Source organism: Theropithecus gelada, chromosome 3 (assembly GCF_003255815.1).
Source record: "Theropithecus gelada isolate Dixy chromosome 3, Tgel_1.0, whole genome shotgun sequence".
In the NCBI taxonomy this organism is placed as follows: Eukaryota; Metazoa; Chordata; class Mammalia; order Primates; family Cercopithecidae; genus Theropithecus; species Theropithecus gelada.
In genome coordinates this window covers 57,077,255-57,089,922 of record NC_037670.1, presented here as the reverse complement: position 1 = coordinate 57,089,922, position 12,668 = coordinate 57,077,255, and the positions used below count along the sequence as shown (strand labels likewise).

General features: G+C 50.3%; 1 protein-coding gene and 1 pseudogene across 1 annotated transcript; one reads left to right on the top strand and one right to left on the bottom strand.

The window, feature by feature from the left end:
• LOC112621618 overlaps positions 1–9,532 on the top strand; it is a 35,415-nt pseudogene extending 25,883 nt beyond the window's left edge.
• On the bottom strand, positions 7,332–11,442 carry LOC112620154. Its single transcript, XM_025378380.1, has one exon. The coding sequence runs from the start codon at positions 10,316–10,318 to the stop codon at positions 9,758–9,760; it is 561 nt and encodes a 186-aa protein (XP_025234165.1). The 5' UTR covers positions 10,319–11,442; the 3' UTR covers positions 7,332–9,757.
• Between the last annotated feature and the right edge of the window lie 1,226 nt (positions 11,443–12,668).

Here is a 12,668-nt window from a genome sequence, read left to right as displayed (position 1 = left end):
GAGGCTGAGGCAGGAGAATAGCTTGAACCTGGTTGGCGGTGAGGTTGCAGTGAGCTGAGATCACACCACTGCACTCTAGCCTGGGCAACAGAGCAAGACTTCATCTCAAAAAAACAAAACAAAACAAAACAACAACGACAAAAACCAGTTAATAGGAAGACAGCCTGTACGGTCTGGTGTCATCTTTTAGTAATTCCATGAAGTGCAATGGAGTTTCCAGGTTTTCTCTGTGACAAAGGGATGCTGCTTTGTCACTTCTTATTTTTCTTTTGAGACGGGGTCTTACTCTGTAGCTCAGACTGGAGTGCAGTGATGCAGTCACAGCTCACTGCAGCCTCAAACTCTTAGGCTCAGGAGATCTTCCCACCTCCTGAGTAGCTGAGACTACAGGTACATGCCACTGAACCTGGCTAATTTTTGTATTTTTTGTAGAGACAGAGTCTCACTAATGTTCCCCAGGCTGGTCTGGAACTCCTGGGATCAAATAATCCTCCCCCCTTGGTCACCCAAAATGTTGGGATTATGGGCATGAGCCACTGTGCCCAGCTGAGCCTTGATATTTAAATAGTGGTCTGGGGACCAGCAGCACTGACATCCCCTGGGGGCTTGTTAGAATTGCAGAATTTCAGGTCCCACTTCAGATCTATAGATTATTTGCATATTAACAAGATTCACAGGTGGTTTGTACACACATTTTAGTTTGAGAAGGACTGGTTTAGATTGGAAGATTAAAAATGGCAGAGAAAGAGTTAAATACCTCCAGTTCAATTAGGGATTGATGAGAGATGGTGTGACCTAAAACATTCTTCTGGGTTGAATTTGGCCTTGTTGCCTGTTCTATCACTATTGTGGTGTTTATCCTCCTAGGGAGAGAACTCCAAAATCCAGATCATTTCCTTAATCTGCTTCTCTAACCAGGTGTGGGAATCCAGATTGCCTCAAAATCTTGAGCTGTTCAGGCTGGGAAGAGCCTGAGATGTCATGAGTTCAGCTCAATCCTTAGCTGCTGCCCTGCCCGCTTCTGCCCAACCCCATTTCACAGGCGAGTCTCTGGGAAGGGCAGTGGTTTGCTCAAACCACACATCAGCCCCTGGCCACAGTCCTGAGTCCCAGCCAGTACTTATCTTTTCTCTAAGTTTTGGTCCATTATTTTTTTCTCATATGGATTCAGCCTATCTTTTTAGAAAGATGAATTTTAAAAACATGTATTGGTTCATATTATAAAAGTATCATGGGCTTATTGTAAAAAAAATCAAACAGCGGTGGGTACAGTGGCTCATACCTGTAATCCCAGTACTTTGGGAGGCCAAGGCAGGTGGATCATGAAGTCAGGAGTTTGAGACCATGGTGAAACCCTGTCTCTACTAAAAATACAAAAATTAGCCTGGTGTAGGGGTGCACATCTGTAGTTCCAGCTGCTCAGGAGGTTGAGGCAGGAGATTCACTTGAACCCGGGAGGCGGAGGTTACAGTGAGCCGAGATCGTGCCACTGCACTCCAGCCTGGGGGACAGAGCGAGACTCCATCTCAAAAAAAAAAAAAAAAAAAAAAAGAAGATTTACTGAAACATTGCAAGGATCATATAGAGAGTTCTCTTACACGCTTCACCAGTTTGCCTTCCATTAACATCTCACACAACTATGGCACATTTGTAAAAACTAGGAAACTGACATTGGTACACCATGATTCACCAAACTCCAGACATTATTGGGATTTCACCAGCTTTTCCACTAATGTCCTTTCTTCCTTTCCAGAATCCAGCCCAGGAAACCACATGGCATTTGGTCATCTGTCATTGCATTCCTTTACGTGTGATGATCAAAGTAATAATTCTGTCTCTTTTTCAGGTGAGGAAAAAAGTGATTCAATGGCCAAAGGATTGCCCTGTCACATCTAGGAGGTGAAGGCAGTGGAGTAAAAGGTTTAGTACTTGGCTAGATTTAGAACCGGAATCTATGTGGTGTGACCTTGAGTCGTTGTCTTCCTGTCTGAATGATGGGATCATAGATCAATCCTTCCTTCCAGGCAGTGGTGGGGACTAAATGAGATAATACATACAGGCATATGTGTGCCCATATGCCTGCTACCATGAAATGGTAGCTGCTGCAGTTATTACTGTCAATATCTTCATCAAGGAGCTTGATCCCAGGCAGACTGCCTAACTGCTGAAACCCAGCTTCTTGTCCAGTGTAGTCAATCATCCCACCTCTCCAGCCCCACCCCAAACAAGACAAACAAGAGCTCAGGAAATAAATGTCAGTTTTGACACCCTTCCTTACCCTCAAAACTTAAAGAGGTTGACACCCTTCCTTACCCTTAAAACTTAAAGGCCTTGTTAAAACTCAAGGTCAGGCCGGGTGTGGTGGCTCAAGCCTGTAATCCCAGCACTTGGGAGGCCAAGACGGGTGGATCGCGAGGTCAGGAGATCGAGACCATCCTGGCTAACACGGTGAAACCCCGTCTCTACTAAAAGATACAAAAAACTAGCCAGGTGAGTTGGCAGGCGCCTGTAATCCCAGCTACTCGGGAGGCTGAGGCAGGAGAATGGCGTAAACCTGGGAGGCAGAGCTTGCAGTGAGCTGAGATCCGGCCACTGCACTCCAGCCTGGGTGACAGAGCGAGACTCCGTCTCAAAAAAACAAAAAAAAAAAAAACAAAAAAACCCCAAAAAAAACAACAACAAAAAACTCAAGGTCAAATAGCTGGCTAGGAACTTAACCAGAGAGAGAATCCAGTTTTTTTTTTTTTTTTTCTGAGATGGAGTTTTGCTCTTGTTGCCCAGGCTGGAGTGCAATGGCACGATCTTGGCTCACTGCAACCTCCGCCTCCCAGGTTCAAGTGATTCTCCTGCCTCAGCTTCCCGAGTAGCTGGGATTACAAGCGTCCACTACCATGCCTGGTTAATTTTTGTATTTTTAGTAGAGATGGGGTTTCACCACGTTGGCCAGGCTGGTCTCCAACTCCTGACCTCAGATGATCCACCTGCCTTGGCATCCCAAAGTGCTGGGATTACAGACATGAGCCACTGCACCTGGTCGTTTTTTTTTTGTTTTTTTGTTTTTTTGTAGAGATGGGGTCTTGCTCTGTTGCCCAGGCTGAAACAGAACTCCCGGGCTCAAGTGATGCCCCTGCTTTGGCTCCCAAAGTGCTGGAGTATAGACATGAGCCACTTCACCAACCCAAGAATCTAGGTCTTGCTAAGACCTTGTCCCATTCACTGGGCAGAACCCCTCCCTCTTCTCTTCCTCCTCCCCTCACCTCCCTTCCCATTCAGAGACTGCTCTGGGGAACAGAGGCCACCTGCCGGCTGCTCTTAACTCCACTTCATGGGATGCCCTGCAAGGGACCCCACCACCTCTTCTGGCCTAAAGGAGCTGTCATAAACACCTGATGAAGGAAGTGTTGCAAGATCATTTTCAAAAAAAGGTGAAATTATGACTCTCACACAGATAGAAAATGAATAGGTATTAACCATTTTATTTAACTCATAAGGGGGGCCGGGTGATGTTATAACCAGCTCAAAAGGGCAGCTAAGAACAGTCACATTCATAGGTCAGGGATATTGAAATGAATGTGCAAATGGAAACTGGTTTTTCAACAAGAGAGCGAGGGAGAACATCTACTAGACAGGGCAATGTATCATTTGCCTACAATTTACAGAGTTGTAAAGCAGTTCAAAGGCAACAAAAGGCTAGAATCTGATAACCAGGAAGGGTGTGCTGTGTGTAGACAGTGCATTATTTTCTGCTGAATCACATTTTTTTCTGCAGAAGGAAGGTTATGAGCAGGGTACACCCCCAGAGTCTCTAATCTGATGATCACTCTCTGAGAATTAGTATGAGTCATACAGGATACAAGGACCTTTCTGGATGGATTGGGAAAATGATATCTCACTTGCAAGCAAGAGGCCTGCAGTCTAAACTCCCCCTCTTAAGATGCAGGTCTTGGCTTAGTGCGACGGCTCACATGTGTAATCCTAGCACTTTGGGAGGTCAAAGCAGGAGGATCACTTGAGCTCAGGAGTTCAAGACCAGCCTGGGCATCATAGACTTCATTTCTAAAAAAAAAAAAAAAAAAGGATGCAGGTCTTAGCTGGACACAGCGACTCACTCCTGCAATCCCAGAATTTTGGGAGGTCAAGGCAGGAAAATTGCTTGAAGCCAAGAGTTCCAGACCAGCCTAAGCAACATGGCAAAACCCCATCTTTACAAAAAATTTTAAAAATGAGCCAGGTGTGGTGGTGCATGCTTGGGATCCCAGTTACTCGGGAGGCTGAAGTAGGAGGGCTGCTTGAGCCCAGGAGATCATCAAAGCTGCAGTGAACCATGTTTGCACCACTGTACTCCAGCATAGGCAACAGAGTAAGACCCTGTCTCAAAAAAAAAAAAAAAAAAAAAAAGGCAGAGCTCAAGACATTAAAGATTTTTTTTTAAGTTGGACTTTGGCACCTGTGTTACACGATTGGTTCTGGAACATTCTAGAATGTGTTTTCTGACATGGGTCTGTAGTGGAGGCCTATAGAGTTTTCACTGGACCTGCTTTGATCCTGTCTCTGCTGTGCGGCCTTGTGCAGTTATACCAGCTCTCTGATGTGCAGCTTTCTCCTCTTTGAGGATGTCAATATTGCTACTTCATAGATTATTTTGTTACCTAAGCTACATTTCTTGGAAAATGTCCTCAGTCCCTGCAATTCTTACTTACCAGCCCAGCCTCCTCCCCTGTCCCCATCCGAGTCCCCTCCAGCTCTCCATTCAATTCCGTATTTCTACCATTTGTCTCTCTAGCAGGGTAGGGAGGGGCTTGGGTTGCCCTGGAGGGGCTGGCCTGTGCTGGGTGAAGTTCATACCTGGGTGTGCCCTCAGGAAAGGAGCCCCTGCGGACAGGGTGACCATAGGAAAGGCTCAGGGCTCCCCAGTGCACCATGCTGTCCTTTGTCTCATCTCTGATTCTGTGCTTACTGTGCCCAAGTATGGAATTGCAGGGTAGCAGCATGGGGACTTCCAGGTGGGCCCCTCCTAGAGGTGGAGGTTTGAGCCAATGAAGAATTCAGTCTCCTGACAGAGGTCTCCCTCCAAAAGGGCGTGTCTCCAGGACAGCTGCAGCAATTCCACATCACTCACTTTCTAGTTTTTTTTTTTTTTTTTTGCTTTGTTTCGTTTTTGAGACAGGGTCTCGCTCTGTAGCCTAGGCTGGAGTGCAGTGGCATGGTGTGATCTCAGCTCACTGCAACCTTTGCATCCCGGGCTCAGGAGATCCTCCCACCTCAGTTTCCCAAGTAGCTGGGACCACAGGTGCTCATCACCACACCCGGCTAATTTTTCTATTTTCAGTAGAGACGGAGTTTCTCCATGTTGCCCAGGCTGGACACTTTCTTTCTTTTTCCTTTCTTTTCTTTCTTTCTTTCTTTTTTTTTTTTTTTTTTTGTTTGACAGAGTCTTTCTCTGAGATGGAGTCTAGCTCTGTCCCCCAGGCTGGAGTGAAGTGGCAGGATCTTGGCACACTGCAACCTCTGTCTCCCAGGTTCAAGCGATTCTCCTGCCTCAGCCTCCTGAGTAGCTGGGACTACAGGCACATGCCAGCACGCCCGGCTAATTTTTGTGTTTTTAGTAGAGACGAGGATCTCACCATATTGGTCAGGCTGGTCTCAAACTCCTGACCTCAGGTAATCCACTTGCCTCGGCCTCCCAAAGTGCTGGGATTACAGGCATGAGCTACCGCGCCCGGCCCTGGCTGGACACTTTCTAGTTTTGCGATCTGTCCTCTCCTCTCAGCCTCACTGCAACCATGCATGGCGGGTGGGCCGGAATGACCCTTCCCCTCTTACATTTGGAGAAGTTGAGGACGGGGGTGAACCCTGAAATCATTCATGCCCAGGCTCCCCGTTCGAGGGCCCATGCTGCCTTCTAGTGGCTGTGTGCGCACCTGCCTTTAGGGAGTCCAGGGCAGCCGGGACAACCAGTTCTGCCTGCAGAGAGCAGTGGCCAGCCTTCCCAGGACTCTGGGCGGGAACTGTCCCCCTCAGGCACTGCATGCCTTCACCAGCTCCTCTTCCTGTCTCTCAGCATCTGGTTTAGATGCATAGATACATACATTATCATATATGTATATTTTAATTGTGCTAAAATACATGTAAAATTCACCATCATGACCATTTCTAACTGTACAGTTTCATGGTGTTGGGCAATCATCACCACCATACATCTCCAGAACTTTTTTTTTTTTAATAACAGAGTCTTACTCTGTCACCCCAGCTGGAGTGTAGTGGTGTGATCTTGGCTCACAGCAACCTCTGCCTCCAGGGTTCAAATGATTCTCCCACCTCAGTCCCTTACAAGCGATGAAGCAACAACGATGATTCTCCCTCAAAGGGAAGAAGAATCTTCCAGGTGTCGCTTTGAGGAGGCAGCGGTTACAAGACAGGCTGGGCTGCAGAGCCCAAGTGGGAAGTTACAGTGAGCCAAGACCATGCCATTGCACTCCTCCCTAGGCGACAGAGCAAGACTACAGCTCAAAAAAAGGAGAGAGAAAAGAAAGCCAACGAGACACCATTAGGCAATCCACTGTCATGTGAGTTTGAGAAGCAACGTAGAGAAAGGAGAAATAAGTTTATTTAAAGAAAGAATGGCTGAAACTGCCTAAATCGTGGGAAAGATTTAGACATCCAAATCCATGAAGCTTAAAGATTCCTAAGGGGTTCAAACCAAATATACATAATCACAATATAATCAAATAATCAAAAGTCAAAGATTTTTTTTTTTAAATGTTGAAGAGGCAAGAGAAAAGTGGCATGACACAGACAAGAGAATCTTCATTAAACCAGCAGCAGATTTCTCAGAAGAAACTTTTCAGGTCAGGAGAGAATTGAAGAATATATTCAAAGTGCTGAAAGAAAAAAACTGCCAACAACTAATACTATGTCTGACAAAGCTATCCTTCCGAAAGAAAGAAGAAATAACATGTTCCCTAGACAAACAAAGCTGAGGGAATTCAGGACCACTAGGTCTGCCTTAAAAGAAATGCTTAATGGAGTTTTTCAAGTAAAAATGAAAGAAAGCAGCTGGGTGCCCGGGCTCATGCCTGTAATCACAGCATTTTGGGAGGTCGAGGAGGGTGGATCGCCTGATGTCAGGAGGTCAAGACCAGCCAGGCAAACATGCGAAAACCCACCTCTTCTAAAAATACAAAAAATTAGCCAGGTGTGGTGGCAGGTGCCTGTAATCCCAACTACCAGGGGGCTGAGGCAGGAGAATCAATTAAACCACTAGGCGGAGGTTGCAGTGAGCCGAGATCACACCACTGCACTCCAGCCTGGGTGACAGAGCAGCACTCTGTCTCAAAAAGAAAAAAAAAAAGAATGCCAGTTAATCACATGAAAGCATAAGAAAATATATAATATTCAGCGGTAAAGGTACATAGACTTGGGAGGCTGAGGCCAGAGAATTGCTTGAACCCAGGAAGTGGAGGTTTCAGTGAGCTGAGATCGCACCACTGCACTCCAGCCGGCCAAACTGCATCTCAAAAAAAAAAACAAAACTTAAGGCCTGGCCTCCTGCTCCCCTCCCACCCTCCCTTCTGTAGGTCCAAGTTGTCTTAGGTTGGGGGGACTGAGGTTGAGGAGGGGACTGAGGAGGTGTGAGAGCCTGCCAGGAACCCCCTGCCGGGACCAAGTACTCAGCCCACAGGCCCCTGATGCCTGCGTCTAGCGAGGCCTCCAGTGGCATCGGCATCTTCATGTGGAGGAACATGGAACCTCGCTCTGTGGCCGTGTTCCCCTGGCACTCTGTCCCCTTCCTGAACCCTCCCTGTAGCCGCGTGAGGCCCAGCAACCTGCCAGTCACTCAGTGGCCTCCAACCAGACAAAAGAACCTGCCAAGTCAGCAGCTGTTGCTCATGAGTGGCCACCAGGTGGGACAGGGAGTGCTGACCCTGGGCGGCCCGCTGGAACCACCTGCCCTGAAAGCCCAGGGCTTGGACCCCCACACACTTTGGGGGTGGTTGAACCTGGTAAGAGCCCACCTCCCACCATGGAGGAGGAGTCCTGGGCCCCTCAGGGGAGCCCCTGCTGGACAGTGACACAGAGAATGACCATGATGATGCCTTCCTCTCTGTCATGTCTCCTGACACCCAGTTGCCTCTAGCACCCAGAAGATGTCAGATCCAGTCCCTCAGTGCTCTGCCTGGACTCATCTTCTGAGAAGGATGAATGTAGCCCCAACAAATGGGACAAAGACCACATCCAGCAGCCCGTAAGTGGCGGTCATGATCTTCAGCAAGCAGCACCAAGTCCTGGCGGGGCCCACCAGCATGGCCCCAACCAACAACCGGACCGTCAGCCAGATCCTGGGTGAGTGGTGGAACACCCTGGGGCCCAATGAGAAGGAGAAGTACCATGACCTGACCTCCCAGGTGAAGGTGGCCCACTTGCAACAAGGACTGAAAGAAGTCCAGCCTGGAGGCGAAGCCCACAAGCCAGGGGCTGGCAGGAGGGCACAAGGGCTCGCAGAAGCAGAGCATGTCAGAGACGGCACTGCCAATGCCCCTGGGGTGTCCTCTGAGCTCCTGTCAGTTGCAGCCCAGACACTCCAGAGCTGGGATACCAAGGAGCAGCTTCTGTGGGGCAGAACAGCTGCACACAGTCAGGGAATCTGGCTCAGCCTGGCCTAAGCCTTCTCCCACAGTGGAGTACACAGCCTGGACAGCAAGGAAGTGGACCGTCAGGCACTACAGGAACTGAGGCAGGTGGTGTCTGGTGCTGCATCATATCTGGCCCAAAGCCTTCTGCCTAGTAGGGCGCTCCAGGCCACTTTGCAGTCCCTGGTGAAGGAGGTGACCAGTGGGCAGCCCTGCTGCTGCCCACTTGAGCTGTTTATTCCCAGCATGTGGCCAGTGAGGACATAGCGAGTGAGCAAGAGCACATGGTCATCCGTGAGGAGGAAGGGGTGATGATGTCATTGCTGATGATGGCTTCAGCACCACTGACACTGATCTCAAGTTCAAGGAGTGGGTGACCAATTGAGAGTGGGGGCAGCTCTGGGAAGGAGCCAGAGGGCAACAAGGGCTTTGGTGGGAAGGCATTTGCACCTGTCATCCCTTCCTCCTTTACCTCCTGCCGCTCCTTGCTGGATCCTGAGCCCCCAAGGCCCCCCTGATCCATCTGCAGTTTTTGGCAAAGGCTATGGTCCCGCCCCATCCTGCTCCTCCACATACTCGGATGCTTCCTCCTCAACCTCGGCAGCCACCTCCTTCTCACTGGGCCCAGGAGCCTTCAAGGCTCAGGAGTCTGGTCAGGGCAGCAGAGCAGGCCCCCGCTAAGCCTCCTACCCCCTGGGGCTGGGGGCCCAGCGACACCTTCCAAGGCGACCTGGTTCCTCCCAACGGATCCTGCCATCTTCTGGCGCAAGAGACCTGAAAGTGTGGGCGACCTGGAGCCAGGAGGCCCCTCAGTCATAGTGGCCCCTCCCGACAGTAAGGTTTTCCTAGGCAGCAGCTGGTCTGAGCCACCTGGGGGGCTGGGCCTGCAGAGGAGAAACTGACTGGGCTTTGGCGGGTGGGGCAGAGGGAACCCTAGGGACATGGAACCCGCACCCGAGGACCCCACCAGTCCCAAATGCAAGATGAGAAGATGCTCCAGCTGCAGCCTGGAGCCCAACACTCCCAAGTGCGCCATGTGTGAGGGGGACAGCTTCCCCTTTGCCTGTACAGGTAGATAAGCCAAGGACGGGCTCAGGGAACCGAAGTTGGAGAAGGCGCTGTCCTCCTCACTGCGCGAGTCCTGGACCAGTGTGGGCCCTGGTCATGCAGGTCTTCCAGGCCCACGGCTTCTTCCAGTTCCCCCGGACACAGCCGCCCTCCAGGCCCGCTATGCACACATCTTCCCCGCCAAGGTTTGTTCTGCCCCTGCCCCGACTCCCAGTCCCGCGGGGGTCCTGACCACACCTCACTGGGCTAGGGCTCTGGTGCTGCCCCGGCTGCCCCGCCACTGCCTCGCCACTGCCTCGCCACTCCCTCGCCACTCCCTCTGGAGTCCTGGGAGGCTGGTAGTCGGAGCAGGGGCAGCAGCGGTGCCATTTGGGGGTCAGTCCAATGAGAGGAGCCTCAGCCCCACGGGCTGCTCGGTGGGAGTGACGACTACATGACATTCTGGGCACCTCACGGATCTTCAACTGCAGGTGAAACCGATGCTGGTGGTGGGTGCAGGGCCGCTGGGAGCCGCTGCCTGGGTCCCAGAGGCTGGGCTGGGGCAGGTGCCACCTGAAGCTGCTGGAGCAGCGTGGGCAGGATGTTCTGCACACAAACCTTGGAGGGGAAGATGTGTGCATAGCTGGTCCACCGCTGCTGCCCCTGCTCTGACTCCCAGGACTGCCTGACCCCACCTCACCCTGCTCATGCTCTGGTGTAACCCTGGCTGCCCTGCCATTGCCTCTGCCCCAGAATCGGGGCCTCGGACAGCCTGGCTGGAAGGGGACTCCCTAGTCCTGACCCCCACCCCCGGGTCCCTCCATAACTACCACAGGCAGGTGGGGGACCCCGGAGAAGATCCCAGGACTCACAGTACTCCCTGAGGACACGGACAGTATGTGGGGGTAGCAATGGAGGGCAGGATGGTTATCTTCTCCCGGGTAAAGTCATTTCATCCTTTCAGTTCGGGGCAGAATAAGGCCTGCTCCTTTCTTTTTTTTTTTTTTGAAACGGAGTCTCGCTCTGTCGCCCAGACTGGAGTGCAGTGGCGTGATCTTGGCTCACTGCAAGCTCCGCCTCCCACATTGACGCCATTCTCCTGCCTCAGCCTCCCAAGTAGCTGGGATTACAGGTGCATGCTACCACGCCCGGCTAATTTTTGTATTTTTAGTAGAGACAGGGTTTCACCATCTTGGCCAGGCTGGTCTCGATCTCCTGACCTCGTGATCCTCCCACCTCTACCTCCCAAAGTGCTGGGATTACAGGTGTGAGCCACCGCACCTGGCCAAGGCCTGCTCCTCTTATATATATACCCCCTACCCCTGCAGCTGTGAGAAGGGGAGAGCTGGGGGACCTGCAGCGGCAGTTTCCCTCCTCCCAGCCCCTGTACATAACTTGGAGTGTGTGACTTTCAGAGCTTTCCACTTAATGCAAAATAGCTCCTGCCAGGGCTGCAAGATGGAGTATGGTGCGGGCCTTGGGCCACAGGGAGGCACCTGTGGAATAGGGGGATTTCATGCACCCCTTTTTTTCCCCAGAGGGGCCGGACTCAGGTTAGTTTGGGGGTTGGGGCTCCTGCACTTTGCTACAGGCACCAGGAGGGTTTCCTCCCCATCCCCTCTGCCCTCCCAACTTGAGTTGTACTTTTTAAGAAGGTGATTCCCCCTGCCTTTGCCCGCGTCCCCAGAACAGAACATGTTGATCATGTGAGATATTTTTTACTGTGCTGAGAAGTTGCAATGACTGACATTAAAGCTGTTTAACACCAAATAATAATAATGTAAAACTTGACCTCACGCTGGTTTGGCATGATCTGTTGGGGCCTGGTGCGGAAACTCACTCTGAAATAATTACCTCCCAGAATTTTTATATAATGGTGGCTGCAATTCCAAAATTCCATACTTTTGGAATTTATACACAAAAGATAAAAAAATTAGAGGCCAGGCCCGGTGGCGCACGCCTGTAATCCCAGCACTTTGGGAGGCCAAGGTTGGCAGATTACTTGAGGTCAGGAGTTCGAGACCAGCCAGGCCAAGATGGTGAAACCCCATCTCTACTAAAAATACAAAAATTAGCTGGGCGTGGTAGCATGCACCTGTAATCCCAGCTACTCAGGAGGCTGAGGCAGGAGAATCGCTTGAATCCAGGAGGCAGAGGTTGCAGTGAGCCCGAGATGGCACCACTGCACTCCAGCCTGGGTGACAGAGCAAGACTCTGTCTCAAAAAAAAAAAAAAAAAAAGTTATCCAAGTATAAACGCATTAAACAGAAACTCTCAAACATGCACCAATTCCAAAAACAGCAGCTGTGGGTGAAAATAGAAACTGCAGATTAAAAAGAATCATGATACGTTATCTTTTTTCATAATTTTAATGAATGTTGAATAAAAAGATACCACTCTCACATAGGCATTTATCTGAAGTTTATTTATTTATTTTGTTTTATTATTTTATTGTATTTTATTTTTTTGAGATGGAGTCTCGCTCTGTTGCCCAGACTGGAGTGCAGTGGCCGGATCTCAGCTCACTGCAAGCTCCGCCTCGTGGGTTCACACCATTCTCCTGCCTCAGCTTCCTGAGTAGCTGGGACTACAGGCGCCCGCCACCTCGCCGGGCTAGTTTTTTGTATTTTTTAGTAGAGACAGGGTTTCACCGTGTTAGCCAGGATGGTCTCGCTCTCCTGACCTCGTGATCCACCCGTCTCAGCCTCCCAAAGTGCTGGGATTACAGGCTTGAGCCACCACGCCCGGCCTTATCTGAAGTTTAGAAATTCTCCCACCTTACTTTAGTTTCTTCAGCTTCTGTTGTATCAAGCAAAATGAAAGTTATATATATTTAAACTAAAACACATATGAAATACGTAAAGTTATTATCTTTTTTTTCAGACAGTGTTGATCAGTTGCCAGGCTGGAGTGCAGTGGTGCGATCTTGGCTCACTGCAAGATTGGCTCACCTACGCCTCCAAGGTTCAAGCGATTCTCCTGCCTCACCCT

What these genes read in the sequence shown, in the direction of transcription:
- LOC112620154 (XM_025378380.1), bottom strand. Translation starts at nt 10,318, where the DNA reads ATGCACACATCTTCCCCTCCAAGGTTTGTGTGCAGAACATCCTGCCCA.